Source organism: Sebastes fasciatus, chromosome 5, assembly GCF_043250625.1.
Source record: "Sebastes fasciatus isolate fSebFas1 chromosome 5, fSebFas1.pri, whole genome shotgun sequence".
NCBI lineage: Eukaryota > Metazoa > Chordata > Actinopteri > Perciformes > Sebastidae > Sebastes > Sebastes fasciatus.
Window position 1 is genome coordinate 32,145,669 of NC_133799.1, and position 15,051 is coordinate 32,160,719.

The 15,051-nt window shown below is 42.8% G+C and overlaps 1 protein-coding gene and 1 long non-coding RNA gene across 3 annotated transcripts in view; one reads left to right on the forward strand and one right to left on the reverse strand.

The window, feature by feature from the left end:
- LOC141768337 (uncharacterized) overlaps positions 1 to 7,729 on the reverse strand; it is a 206,049-nt gene extending 198,320 nt beyond the window's left edge. The window contains exon 1 of the long non-coding RNA XR_012594055.1: positions 7,576 to 7,729. This is a non-coding gene — a long non-coding RNA (uncharacterized LOC141768337). The remainder of the gene's footprint in view (positions 1 to 7,575) is intronic.
- The window catches only part of LOC141768333 (uncharacterized), a 91,800-nt gene extending 81,878 nt beyond the window's left edge, over positions 1 to 9,922 (forward strand). The window contains exons 5-6 of one of the 2 annotated variants that reach the window (XM_074636531.1): positions 4,269 to 4,520; positions 9,652 to 9,922. In XM_074636531.1, the coding sequence (XP_074492632.1) occupies positions 4,269 to 4,488 (220 nt within the window). In that variant the 3' untranslated portion in view covers positions 4,489 to 4,520; positions 9,652 to 9,922. Of the gene's footprint in view, positions 1 to 4,268 lie in introns of both variants that reach the window. The other variant, XM_074636530.1, reaches the window with a different exon arrangement.
- Positions 9,923 to 15,051: the final 5,129 nt, after the last annotated feature.

Consider the following 15,051-nt stretch of genomic DNA (forward strand, 5'->3'; position numbering starts at 1 on the left):
AGCTGAAAATAGTCCCCAACAAATGCAATATTTCACTCTGTTTGATTAACGTTTACTAACAAATACAGTGCCCAGCTGTTTTAGAAAATGACTGAACCTTTTTTTAAAAATGAAACTAATAACTCGTGACCAATTTTTAACAATTTACATTATGCGTAAGAACCAATGGGATTTGTGGAATTTGTTTACAATAACAAAAAATCTTGTTCAGTTCAGTTTCTTTGTCTTTCTATAGTTCAAAAGGAAAGAGAGTTGTCCTGCTATTATAAAGACATTTCACATTTCGACAGAAGAAGAAGCAGGAAAAGAAAAGAGCACAACAGCTTTGGGTTAAATTGCTAAAAGCTACAAATGAATGTGAAAGGAGACCCACTAAATTGTGCATCGTTTGCTCTTCCTCGCAGTCCTCCTCATTTCCATCAATTGCACTCTGGCTTCCTTTCAACATTTTGAACCTCCAAAAACAATCTTTTTTCGTGCTGCAGGTCTGTTATTGGACACATTCACAAAGTCACATGACATTTGTCAGGCTTGAACTGCCTTTCAGAAGAGCTGTCACACAATATGCGCCCTCTCCTGCCTTTACTGTCACGGCGAGAGTCGGGGCGCCGAGACAGTGCCCTGACCATGCAGCTCTGCACTGTGAATTTTTATATGCCATTGCCTGGAGGTTAGAAACTCTCATTATGCCGTGTTAGATTTATTAAAATAGATTATGGAAATGTTAATTAAGTCATTAATTACATTATTTAAGCAGCATTGACAGATAAGGGTGTGTGTGTGTATGTGTGTGTGGGGGGGGTGGGGGTGTCGAGCTCCCTGGGTGGTTTAAAAGGATGTGATTGGTGACAAGGGACACTGTGGAGATGGCGTCTAACCGCTAGCGCTGACATGATACAAAGTGGCCTACACTGCTCTCTCACCTCACGCTACTGTCTACAGCAGTTTGCAGAGCTGCCCGAGGACGGGTAGCTCATCGCCCTTTTGCAGATATAAGCGTACACAAGGGTACAAATCTACTTTTTTTGATGCAGCAACTACACATACGTTAGGAGAATTCGGGGACAGAGAGAGAGCAGTTCTTAAAGTGCGCACATTCTGCTTTACATTTTTTCTTTTGTGTGAGCATTTGGTACGAAGCATCTGCCGTGACATTTGAGCAAAGGCCTCAAACCATTTTTCCAAGCCGCTCTAAAGGAAAACACAACGGCCCAATTGTAAGATGAATCACCCAGGAGTTGATACTATGGACTCTCTTATCTGTTGACAGTTTAGTTACCACGAAGCGCAAGAAATGTGTTTTCCAATTCTCTGAGAATTGAGCTTTTCTTTTCTCTGTCCCATCAAACCTATATTAAGGGAGGGAAAATTGCTCTGATCGCACTTGATAAGGACAAATGATAGATGTTGTAAACAAGCAGAATGCTTCAATTGTGATCCGAGGCATTGATTTGCCTCAGCAGCCGATACTGTGTGGACTGAGGTTATGCATCCAGTCCATCTGCTGGGAGAGGGCGTATTTGTTTGATGTCCAGTCCAGTTCAGTTTATTACTTCATACCAAACAGTTCCCTAAAGATGTTATTCATTGTATATTATTAACTTTTCTAGTTAAAGGTGCTCTATATGATATCCAGAGCATTAATATAGCATCAAACAACTAACTTTAATTTAATTAACTATGTAAAGATATACATCAGACCAGCAATACGTCATCCAGTGTTCGTTGCATGACCACGCCCCACGGAAAATAATCCCTCGTAGATGGTAACAGTGTGAAGCAAAGATGTTAGAACATGTCTCCAAACTTCTACTTCAAACAAACCGGTAATAGTAATAACGCTATGCTGAAGAGTTGGAGTTGGTTGCACCAACAAATAAATCCAAAAACAATGATCTCAGATTTGTTCCCCTGCCGTGTCCTAAATAAGATCTAATAGAGAGGCATTATGGTGCCAAGCTATAGACTAGACCATCATGGCGTCATCGCCGAGGCTGCACTCCCTTTTGGAGGAAAGAAACTCGCTGCCACAGGAGAGAACATAACGAAAAGCTGTTGTGTAGTAACATTAGGTTAATCCAGGCTTTGACACTGAGATTTGAGGCACATATGATACTTTAATATTCCCTGTCAGTGTGGTAAATGGCTAAATGACGCTGATGACAGTGACTAGCATGGCTAGCTAACGTTAGCTTGAGTGGGAGGCTGCTGCAGTGATACAGTCATACATTAACGTTATAGCAGCATCAGACAGTCGTCTCCAACTAAATCTCTCAGCATATAGATCAAACAGTTGGCTATTAACAGGTTAGTTAGCCTAACATGATTCAATCAGATACGTAGAGATGTCCGGATAACCAATATCCGACCCCTGTGTTGGACGGAGGAAGACTGAAGGAACATAGCGGCGATCAAGGTTAATTTATTGAGGTATCGCAAACACTCAGGTTCAGGCAAGCTCGCAAAATAATTATTAGACATGTGTATAAAACAAACGTTTGTATAACAAGAGATGAATGCATACAAATTTGGCAAAATTACAATCCAAACATACGTCAAATTGCATTGAAGTCTACGGGATCTTTGGTTTTCTTTCCCCCAAAAGGGGGTGCGGCCTTGACTTTTTTGCGAAGTACCCATATGTGCCGGTCTGATATATAGAGGACTAATGTCTACCTGAGTAGAGAATGAAGTCACTCTCCCTCTGTGTGTGTTGTAATCTGAGCTCTTCCGTGCTTTGTTAACATAGCCGGGCCGGCCGCACGTGCGTGTTAGTGCATGTGAGCGCGCCCCACTGGCTAGCTCACGGGCGCCGATGTGCACCACTCTCATATAGAGGTTACAACTGATAACGCCATCCCAACCGACGTTGCCGTTGCGGAAACGTAGCACCCACCCTCCATTTCCCGCCCCCCCCCCCAGGTAAATTCTGTTAGCTCTGTCAGCACTACTGCTGTTGTTTTCACAGTTGGCTTGCGAACCGCCGCCATGTTGAGAGCCATGTCGAGGCAAAGGAAATGCTCCCAATCTGGCATTTAGCACCTTTAAATAATAAGCATCAGTCTTGATTCCTCAGGTCCTCCATCAGGTTGCCAGGCAGTACTGGAAGGTGCATGTCTTGATATTAAGTGGCTACTGATTGTAGGAAATGATACAGTATGAGGCTGCCCAGCCACCTCGGAGTCAAGCTATCATGATTAGCTCCTACATCAGTCACATGAACCTCATGATAACTAATTCATTGCTGTGATAGTTAGTATGCATCATCATGAACAATCACATAACAGCACTTAGCCCCACCATAAGACTTAAACATGCATATTTTTCCTGTCTGATAGCAGCTGAGTGAAAAGAGCACTACTACTGCTGCTTTACCTTTTGTAAGATCTTGATGTTTTTCTAACAGTTTTAGAACTTTTAGATCTTTCAGAACAACATGTATCTGCACAAATGCTCATTCCTTCTTAAATATTGCCCACAGCATGACTAGGTGGAGGTAACCTCTTGGCCAATCACCAGACAGGGATGTACTGTAATATCTGTGTCTCCTATCAATACTTTCATATACAACTAATTTGTATGGACTTCAGTTTGCCATGTTATGATTTGAGCATATGTTTTATGCTAAATACGGTACCTGTGAGGGTTTGTGGACAATACTTGTTATTGTGTTGTGTTGTTAATTGATTTCCTATAATAAAATGTACATACATTTGCATAAAGCAAGCATATTTGCCCACTCCCATGTTGATTGTTAAATACTTGATAAATCTCCCTTTAAGGTTCATTTTGAACAGATAAAAACTGTACGATTAATTTGCTATTAAATATTTGAATCGATTGACAGCCCTAATGCAGATACATATAAAAATGTAAAAGTGTTCTAAAGTCAAGACGAGACTCCAGTTCTTGATTTGGACTCTTAAATTGCTTAACATTTCTCAAAATACCTCCACTTCCTAAATATCTGGAGAGAAGGTCTGACTGGACTGTGTGGTTACATCATATCAGGAGGCCAAGCAGCACCCTGGATCCAGCAGTAGTTTCCCCACATACTCTAAAGACTCGGTTAATACGGAGAGGGATTTATTAATGAGATTAGGATTATGTTATTATACTAACAAAGTTATTCGGGGTTGAGTCAAAGTGTGAATGCAGCTAATTGGTCTTGCGTGACAGAAATATGTGGGATGAAGCAATCGGACCTCGAGTCCCTGCGTCTGTTCCCTCCCCTAATGTTTGCACTCGTGTGGTGTTTTTTTTCTCAGGTGTCTGTCCAGCTACCTCAGCAGTCGTTACCGGCAGGCTGAGCAGAGCTCCTTCACAGTCCGGGCCAGAAGCTTTGACGAGGACAGAACGAGTCCGGGCCGCTGGGATCGGTCTGAGGCCTCAGCAGCGGCGGGTCACGCTTCATCGGCGGCCTCGCCCAGCCAAGTGGACGAAAGGAAAGTGGCTACGTTGAAGAGTGGACATCTCAGCTTTTTCTGAACCACTAACAGAAGGAGTTTACAGAATATGGGGTGAGAGTAAATCCTATGGGTATTACCTATTCAAGATATCAGTTTTATCAGCGTGGCATTTATGATATTATGCTTTAAAACCTATTTTCGAGGTGTCAAATATTGCTGTCCTCAAACCCCTTACGCTCTTTATTCAGTGGGTATATTCTCACCTATTGCAAATTGATCATAAGGAAGCTAATGCACGCAGCTTGCATGAGTGTGTTCAGGCTCAGGGAGGGAGAAAAAAAAAAAAAGCCTGGAATCACTCTCTTTCCTTAATGATGTCCACACAGAGACAATGGGGCGCCGCTCTGATTAGTGTCACCTGTCCTTGTGCATCTCATCAGTTCCATTATGGCTCCATCTCCCATGCTTCTCCTGCTAATTGAATAGCCTGTGAAGTGGTGACGAGGACGGGGGCGAGAGCAACGTCTGTCCCGCTGCTGCTTCAGAAATGAGAGTGAAGCTTCCCAGCGAGACACTACTGCGCTTCTTAAAACATAAACCATTATCATAGAGATGGAAAAGGTGCTAACAAGTAGCCCTCATGTTATATTACCGTCATATCGTCTACGGATTATGTTCATATACAACAGCTTTTAATTAGCATCCACTGAATGTTTTTAGGGCATGCGATGCTGCACTACACATTTCTTTAGTGTGTATCAGACAGAGTGTTCACATTGGACGTGGCCATGAGACACTCACTAATGTCTTTCAGTCGCTGCACATGGCAACTTAAGTATTGGGAAAGCAAGAGTTTGACATTTTTGGAAATACGCTTTTTTGCTTTCTTACCAAGAGTTGGATAAGAAAATTGATATCTGTCTGTTAAAGAAATATAGAAGAATCTAGTGACCACTTTGTGTGTTTCGCAATCTAGCGGCGCTGCCATTTCTGCCGTGGCAAATCGTAGTGACTCTACTGTCTGATGACTTTCAGCCGAATGCGTCCGTAGTTGCTCGTAGTAACTTAATGGTCGGCGTAGATAATAAACCCAGATGAGTATGTATATAGAATGGATTCAAGTCTAATTGAAGGCTTTACGAGGACACCTACATGTTCTGTTCTGTACGTTCTGTTCGTGTTTTCAACAGCTGCGGTCACTACAAGAAACCACGACGCATTTGTCTGAGAGTCACCAGTTAACACGGTTTGCGGACACTTTGTACTTGTTCTGTTTATGATGCCCACCGAATGATGTTTACTTTGTGATAATTATGTTGGCCTAGTTAGAGCAACTAATGTTATATTTCACAATAACGCCACAGTTATAGTTGATTGAGTTAATTTATTCTGTGGGACCACTGCAGCCCGAAGGCCGTGTCTTTATCCAACTAACATTAGCTAACATTAGCTAAGCAGTGTTAACTTAGCTGACGTTACTTGTTTTACTATTTTGATTCTTTGGCAACAGTGTTTTCTGAAACTTTCACGCCAATAAAGCCACTTTGAATTGAATTGAACTTGTTACACCATGTCAGGCTAAAGTTAGGAAGCTGAGAACTACTCAGGTTCCTCCCAAACTCCTAGACATCGTTGTATCCTCAGGTAAAAGTAGAAAATTGTACAGATTGCAAATTGCATTCAAACATGTACGTATTGTTGGGAGACGCCACCGCAGTAATGGCAACTTGTCTACTTTAGGTATTTCCCGAATTTGTGTATACTGTAAGGCTGCAGCCAGCAGCTGGTTATCTCAGCTTAGCTAAGCATAAAGACTGGAAACAAGGGGGGAAATATAGCCTGGCTTGGTCAAATGGTAACAAAATCCACCTACCTGCACCTCCTAAGCTCACTAGTTAACATGTTATAACTTGTTTGACATTCCCAAAATGTCAAACTATTCTTTTAATATTATGAAGCTATAAAATTTGGTCTAAGAATAAGGCTTGCTTTATTCTATATGTTTCATATTGTCAACAAATCCCATGAAAAGATGATGATATTACATTAATCCCGCCAGCCCGACTCTGCTGCTGACCCAGCGCTCACGTTTGTTTGTCTGAGTTTGTATCTTTTGTGGTCCTTGTTTTATTTGTATTGACGTATATTCACTGGCAGCGACCTTCTAATCTGCTCATATCGAGCAACATTACTAGAGTTTCAATGTCTATATCTGTAGAATATGTCACATTCTACAGATATAGACATTGAAACTCTAGTAATGTTGCTCGTATGATGTCAATATACTGTCCAAAGATCATTTTCACTGTCTATTTTTGCTGTGAACTGCGCGGCACCGGGAAAAAATAGGCCAGGCCTTGAATCTCTAGAAGGGATGCAGCTGACATGCAGCCTAACCGCGCTGCTCCAACCTGTTAACATGAATGCCGAAATAAAAAACAAAAGGTTTTGCGATGCACATGTGTCCCAGTCGTAAGACAGAGACTGTGAGAATGTGTGTGGGTATCAAAAAAGAAGGATGTCTTAATGAAAAGAAAACGTCCTTTTGCAGTGTTGACAGTGGATTCTGTGAGAAAGGAGCCAACTAAGAGAAAAAATAAGATTGAAATGACAACGGGTAACACGAGGCAAGAACAGGAAGGCTTACATGCACTAATGGGGGTGGCCAAAGAAGGAAGAATGCTCTGTCAGTAGCAGTCAGTCCCTTGCTAATGAGCTAAATGTTTATTACAGTAGATTTGACTGTGTGGTGCCTGTGTGTGACTGTGTGAAGCCATAAAAGGCCACTGGCCCAGACGGACTACAGGCACATGTCCTTAAAGACCCAATTAAAAAGAGTCTTTACAAGGTTATTCCAGTACTTGTTAAATACACACACAGTGCCTAAATCAGGGAAACTCTCAATCATTAAGTCTGTGCCCAAAAAGCTGAAAGCAAGCATGCTGAATGACTTTGGACCAATCGCCATCAGTCCCGTCCTTTGTGAAACCACGGAGAGAGTTCTAGCTAGAACTCAGTCATCTGACTTCCTCTGTGGTACAGATGATATACTGCTTTGTTTAATAGCATTACTAAACATATTTTATATGTGGGTTTTGTTTAGCTTTTAACTCTATGAAGACACGTCTTAATACATGTTTACAAAGACTTCTTTCTAACCGACCACAGAGTCTCCACCAGCGGAACGATGTCCGACTCGCTCACTGTTAGTACAGATGCTCCTTTTAAATATGCAGATGACATGGCCGTATAGTTGGCCTTCGTGAAGTGAAGCTGAGTATTTGGTCCAAACACGTGCTTTTCAGGCGTGGTGCAAAAGTAGCAATCTGGAGATCAAAGTGTTGATAAGACATAAAGATATGATTATTTGTGCCCAGTAGGTTTTCACAACAGAGCCTGATGTATTTGCCAGCCAACTAGCTGAAACTGTTGAAAGTTTTAAATATCTTGATCCCGCCCACACCCCCGCCTGAGCCAATCATGTTGCGAGCACGGCCACAGCTTATTAACGTTAGCCACCTAGCTACAACAACTAGACACAACAACTAACTATAATATCTCTAGAACTACAGAATGAAAAATGACAGATGTTCTATTACACAGACTGGTGACGGTTATGGAAAGTTAAAGTTACATCTCCTCTCTCGTACAATTCCCGAGCCTCCGGCTCCGCAACTACTTTACTCAACAGCTGTCAATCACAGCAGACCATTCTCATCTTTTATTTTCTCAGTTTGAGACTCTGTGAAGCGCTATATAGAGTGCTTTGGCAACCAAAAAAAAGTTTTAAGAAGTATTTTATTCCAAGTACGATAAGCTTTGTTTTAGGGATTTTGTCCGTAATTTGTATTTGTGCACTGTAGTGTAAGTTGTTTTTCTCCCTTTGTTGCCACATTTGTTACAATTGTTACCTGTTCTCGTGTTGCTTTTACGTTTTGGTGAGGGACAGATGATTTTGCACTCTGGTGGACAATAAACTTGTTTTCTATTCTATTCTAAATGACCAAAACCAAAATCCTACCTACAACCACCCTGTCTGTGGCTCTCCGCCCCAAGCCCACGGGCACTGAAGACGTAAATCTAAGCTAAAAATTATACAGCTTCTGTGGGGAAAAACAACTTTTAAAGACTAATTTCCCAAAACAGCTGGGTTCTGAAGTTTCTACCAAACATTACTCTAAATAGTTTTTCTTTCTTTGGGACTATTTTCAGTTGTGGATTAATACACATTTGGTGCTCAAGTGAGTATTTGGGGCAGCAGGACGGTGGGTACGTGGGACTGAGTCAAAGTAAACTGCAGTGTGTGTGTGTTTGTGGTAATGAAGGAACATGTCAACAGTGTGGCTCTTTGTGCTTTCAGAGGACTAAGATATATCAGGCTTTGGATAAACACAACACTTTTTAGGCATCACTTCACTGTTGGTTTTGGCTTTTTCATGGGATTTGTTGACGATGAGAAAAAAAGGAGAACATCTCCAGCCTTATCCTTTAAACATGGCATGGCCAAGGACATTCTTTCATACTTTCAGCAATCACTCTTGTGACTTGTGACATGTTCATTGTGAGATTAATGGCTGAGAGCTATCCTTGAGACAGTTGCACAATAGAGTCCAAACACAAGCGACACCATTCAGTTTATACCGCAGGCTTTTTTAACAATTCATTTCCAGTCTACAAAACAGAACCGAGATAATGCTGATGACATCATCTAAATGACCCCGATGACATCATCTGGATTATTTGCTCCCCCAGAGCCACAGAAGGCATTTGAAGGCATTACTGTTTTCACAGAAGTTCCACTTTTATGCATAATGTTCGCTGTAAAGGCCCAGACACACCAAGCCGACATCAAAGAACAAGCGGCGATGAAGGCCGACCGTTGGCGTCGCCTCACGTCGCTTTTGTCTTGGCCGACAAGTTGCATTTGAACACACCGCAAAGACGACGGCCAGTTAGCGCGTACGTTCTGCGCCTGGTGAGAGGAAATAAGTCTCCACACCATCAGGCGGCAGTAGTCTGTATTCGTCATTCAAAAAGGGAAACCGGAAGACAGAGGACTGCGGATCAAGCCCCCAGGAAGAGCGCAGGTCGTTGATGCCAATATTTGTAGTGGCCAAACAGCGGTACTACAACTTTGTGTCCGTCATGTGATACCATTGAACCCAAAAATACTTTTTCTCATAGCCTTACATTGGGAAAGAGACTTCTATAACTCAGCGGATCTTCTTTTTTTTTTTTTGAGGTGAATCAACTTCCCAGTATGAACACCACTGGGAACCACTGAGCAACTCTCATAGGAATCAGCCTCCAACACGGGCAGACTAGAGCCGACGGTGCGGGACACAGCGCAAAAACTAGGCTGACAGATGCTCACCGACGGCTCCAAACTGTCCGACGGCCGACTGTCGGCTCGGTGTGTCAGGGCCTTGAATCTACTGTAAATAAATGTTGTTCTATAAATGTAGGAATGTTATTTTTTAACAAAAATAAAAAATATATATTACATTAAACAATTGAATACTGTGTTATTGTAATTACTGCAATTATTCAACTATGATATTGTTCAAAAACTTTTTGATATGGAACTCTTATAAACGGAGGCAGGCCTCTCACTGATGTTTACACTGAATCGTTTTCAGGTCTATCTGTATTTAGTCAAAGGGAAATACATGAGATATTTTCCAGATCTGCAAAGAAAACCTTGAGATAAAAAAAAGACTTTTATTTTGATTGGATAAACATTGCCAGCTGTGATGCAGGGCTGTAATGTTGGTGCCTCTCCTGCCAGGCAGGAGCTTTGCTGTTATCTGCATGTGCCTGAGGCACAGCTAATGTAAAAAGATCCTCCTCACTCTGCTCTGCTCAGCTAGCAGTGAGCTCTGCGGGCTTATCCTGCTCAGTCCCCCTCCGTTTCACCTCTCGGTCACAGCCAAGTGACTCTCAGCTGTGCGCCACCTCAGCTCGGGCCTTTTCTATAGACAAGAACAGAAGAAGTACAGCAGTATCTCACACTGCTGTATCTGGTTAATGCCACAACGACAGGACTGCAGAGGCTTCTCACAGTGTCCCCATGCCTGTATGGTTCCGGGGCTTAATGTGTGCGTGTGGGGCCAGATGGACACTTTCATGAGTGTATGAGTGTGGATTATTCTGCCGGCTACATCTGGGGCTCCACATGGTACAGCAGACTGCGGTAGGAGAGGCAGGTGGGCACGTGGGGAGGGCGCCCCTCCAGTGGGCTCTCTTACATCTATACCCACCGACAGGGCATCGCCGCAAATGGCAGACCGAAAGGTTACTAGACAATCCTGCTAGACAAACGCATCTCTAAATCCTGGCAAACATCGCGTCCGCTTCTGTCCTTAACTTCCTGTCTGACAGCAACAGCTTACCGTATCCAGGTGCCAGGTGTGACTATAGTGCTCTTTAAATGTCCTTTATTTGGCAAACGCTTTTGTCCTAAACATTTTTTCCCATTATGCACACTTTGGGAACAATATGGGGTGCAGTTTCTTGCTCAAAGACACTTTGTGATGTGGACAAGAGGAGCCAGGGATTGGGCTGCCAGTCCTATGATTAATGGCCTACCTACTTTACCACCTGAGCTACAGCTGTCCATAATATGAACATGCCACCATCAACACATTAGCACATAATGTTCTGGTTCATTGTTGTCAGTGTTCATCGCTGGGTCAAACAAGCAGATCATATGACAATGTAGCAGGCAGACAAAGAAAGTAATACTGTATGGCATTGAGAAATCACTAGTGCTGGAACAAAGTCTACGTTCAGACTGCAGGCAAATCTGATGTTTCTCAAATCAGATCTTTAAAGGTGCTAAATACGGGATTGGGAGCATTTCACAACGGCACTAAAAATGCAAAGGCGAGCCAGCGGCTCGCAGCTAACGGAGCTAACAGCTAACGGAGCTAACAGCTAACGGTGCTAAAAGAGCAAACAATGCAGACAATGGCAAGAGTTCTGACTGAGACAACAGTGTTTACTAGGTGTGACCCCGAATAGTCGACTGTTTTGACGAGTCGATCTAAGGAGCCTGATTCGACTGCCAATCTCACAGTAGAATCGTCACAGTGATGGGAAAAATGTGGTTGGTGACCTTTGTTGCTGTGTGCAACACAAGCTTAGCTCGGACTTTGCCGGTGGGTTCCGAGCGGGGCGAGCTCCGTGCGCTGCGGCACGGAGTGAGACCCCGCGTTCCGTTCATCTGGATATAGGCTACTGTCGGCGCTGCAGTGCAGGGTTAGCGTTAGCCGGCTACACAGAGCAGCATGTAGCTTGAAGCTCATTCTCTTCACATGCTGAATCATTTCTTGTGAATCCCTTGTGCGTAGGTACGCATCAGAATGCAGAATGGGTAATGGCGGACTCTGCCACTAACAATGAAAACTACCATATAGAGAGGTGATTGCTACATGTAAATAAACTGAATCGAAATTATAATTAGTGTTTGATATTGTAAAAATCTTAAGGAATATAACTTTAAGTAATTATCAGTCGCATATTCCCTTAGCCAACACTACCTTTGAAGGCATGAAAAGCAGAAATAAACTCCTATTTTTGACATTTGCTTATAATTTAAATCATGTCATTCGATTCAGCAAAGAACAGATCACTATACCCAGATTATGACACCAATTCAGTATGCGTTAGTCAAAAAGGTTTATAAACAGATTTCAAGTAAAATGTATATGTTGTCAAATTTGAAAAACTCAACTCATTCCATTCCGAAAATTCAATTTTGCATCGAGCTCGCTCCCAAAAACTCAACTTATTAATGCCGCACACTCATATCGGATTGAACTCAGGCCAGGGCCTTTGTGAAATCAGAGCTCATTAGACGAGTCCACCTCATAATGAGTGGCCAGATCCATCAGGAGAGATAAATCTCCCGCTCTGCGCTGACTGAGATCCAGTTGAACATGCCCGCAGCGCTTCAGACCACATGTGAACAAGATATTTGCTTTGAAGCACCAACACGCGGCTTTGAATCGGCGTGTCAGAGTGCCAAATGTCCTAGGTTGTGAGTGACAGGGGATCTGCTTTCGAGCTGGCTACCTGTTGAGGAGGATTAAACAAAATACAGATGGTGTTTACATATTAAACAAACAAAGGCAGTCTCTCCTCCTCTTCCTCTGATGGTGATGCCATCAAGAGAGGTCGTCGTTAAAAGTGGAAAATAACAGATGAGCTGTGATTCATCACTTCTATACCTTTTCATAAATCATCAGAGTTTTGATCAAGACCAGACGTAGTCCGTGGCTGCAGATAGGAAGTCATGAATGATGTTTCTCCCGGCCTGTGATAGAATCACACATGACCCTGAGATCACCTCTGAAGGACGAAGGCTGCTGAGTGTCCGACCGCGTATGCTGGCCGCGACGTGAGCCCGGTCTGGTCCTCCGCGGGTCGGGTTGAATAAATTAAATGAATTACCAGCTGCCTCGTGCGAGCTCGCAGGATGCAGGGTGGCATGAGCACGCCATTACAACAATGATAAGGATATCTGCATGGCCTTGTGTTAAAGGAATTACACATAGCATCCAGAGCCTTTAAGAGACTCTGACAGTTTTGCGCACACTGGCAAGTTAGTGTGACATGAAAATGTGTGTGGCTGCAGAAGGGCTCGGCTGCTGCTAGTCGGCGGGTACTGAGCGGTTGGCTTGCTGAGAAGTCACCAAAAAAAGAAGAAGAAGAGCATGGAGTCTTATTGTGATGCAAATGGACACCGTATTGTGCTTAAATAATGCATTAATACATCCCTTTTGAGCGGATAACATCACAAGATGCACAATAACACAAAATGATGTCCTCCGAGGTTATTTAAAGCGATATGACATCAAACCCTGACATTGCAGGAAGTGCTTACTGCCTGTCCAACTGGTTTTGTCTCCAGCCTCGATAAAAGCAGATGAAGGATAGAAGGCTGCTTTTTGAGCCCCGGCCACTATATGGGGAAGGGCCATTTGCATAATATTATGTATATTATATTCCGCTCTATTCTAATGTTTGAATGTAAAACTGAATTTAAGTCTTTAAGGAAGAAGTGTTGTAGCTTAAACGCGAGACACGTGGCAAGGTGTCCGATAACTTTGTCTTCCACCTGTAATCTGATGCAGCGCAGAGAGGAGGGATCGGCCTCACTTCCCCGGGGTGATTTATGATTGAGGACATGTTAATAAAAATATCAAAACAATCTGAGCTCTGGTGGGGGAGATACCGGTCCGCTACGTACATCATGCTCGACAGGCCTGTGCAGGGAGTCGCCTGCTCGGTGATATTATGCTCGTGTGGATGCCCCGCTGCCCTGCTCTTGGATAGAATATGCAGCTGTTGTTTGTTTTTGGGAGGGTCGGTGGGGGTAGTGCTACTCACACAAGGTGACATTTGCCTGAACATGTGCTCCTCCGAGTCTGAGAGGTGAACCATCGTGGTTTCCTTCCTTGAAATCCAATGCCAAAGCTCATATGAGATGGAAGTAGGGCTGTTAATCGATTAAAATATTTAATCGAGATTAATTGCATGATTGTCCGTAGTTAAACGCGATTAATTGCAAAGTCATCACACATTTTTTATCTGTTCAAAATGTACCTTAAAGGGAGACCCATAGAACCCATTTTCAGTCACATATCTTGAGGTCAGAGGTCAAGGGATCCCTTTGAAAATGGACATGACTGTTTTTCCTCGCCAAAATTTAGCGCGTTTGGAGCGTTATTTAGCCTTTTTTGCGACAAGCTATTATGACATGGTTGGTACCAATGAATTCCTTAGGTTTACTAGTTTCATATGATGCCAGTATCTCTCTAGTTTTAAAACTGAGCCTGGTACACTTTGACAGCCCGAATACATACATTTGCATAAAGCAAGCATATTTGTCCACTCCCATGTTGATAAGAGTATTAAATACTTGACAAATGTCCCTTTAAGGTACATTTTGAACAAATAAAAAAATGTGTGATGACTTCGCGCTTAATCGCGATTAACTATGGACGATCATGCGAGTAATCGCGGTTAAATATTTTAATCGATTGACAGCCCTAGTATGTATATATTTATTATTAGAAACCCCTTTGAAAATGACCGTGCCAGTTTTTCCTCGCCAAGATTTAGCGTAACTTCGTAGCATTATTTAGTGTTCTTCCCGACATGTTAGTATGACATGGTTGGTACCAATGGATTCCTTATGTTTTCTAGTTTCGTAGGATGCCAGCAGGGGCGTCGCACCCGTGGGTGTTGTGGGTTTTACGACACCGGACTTTCACCAAAACATGATTTCATCCCCCCCCTTTTTTTTCCTGAAATGAAACAAAACTAAAATCTGTAAAAACAGTGCTTCAGAATGACTTCTATATACATGAAAGGCTGTTGGTCGAGTTAGATTGATTGACTGGTCATACAGCCAATCACAGATATTTGTCCAACCCACCAGGCCAGGGCAGAGTAAACCTTTGAAGTACGTGCTGCGGTCACAATGTCACAATGTGAAAACACTCCACTACTAGTTAAAGTCCTGCATTCAAACCTTACTTTAGTAAAAGTATGTATGCTAAGTATTAAGTATTTGGATCTACATGGGTCACTTTTAAAAGAGCACATGTGCTATCATATTGTACCCAGTGGCAGA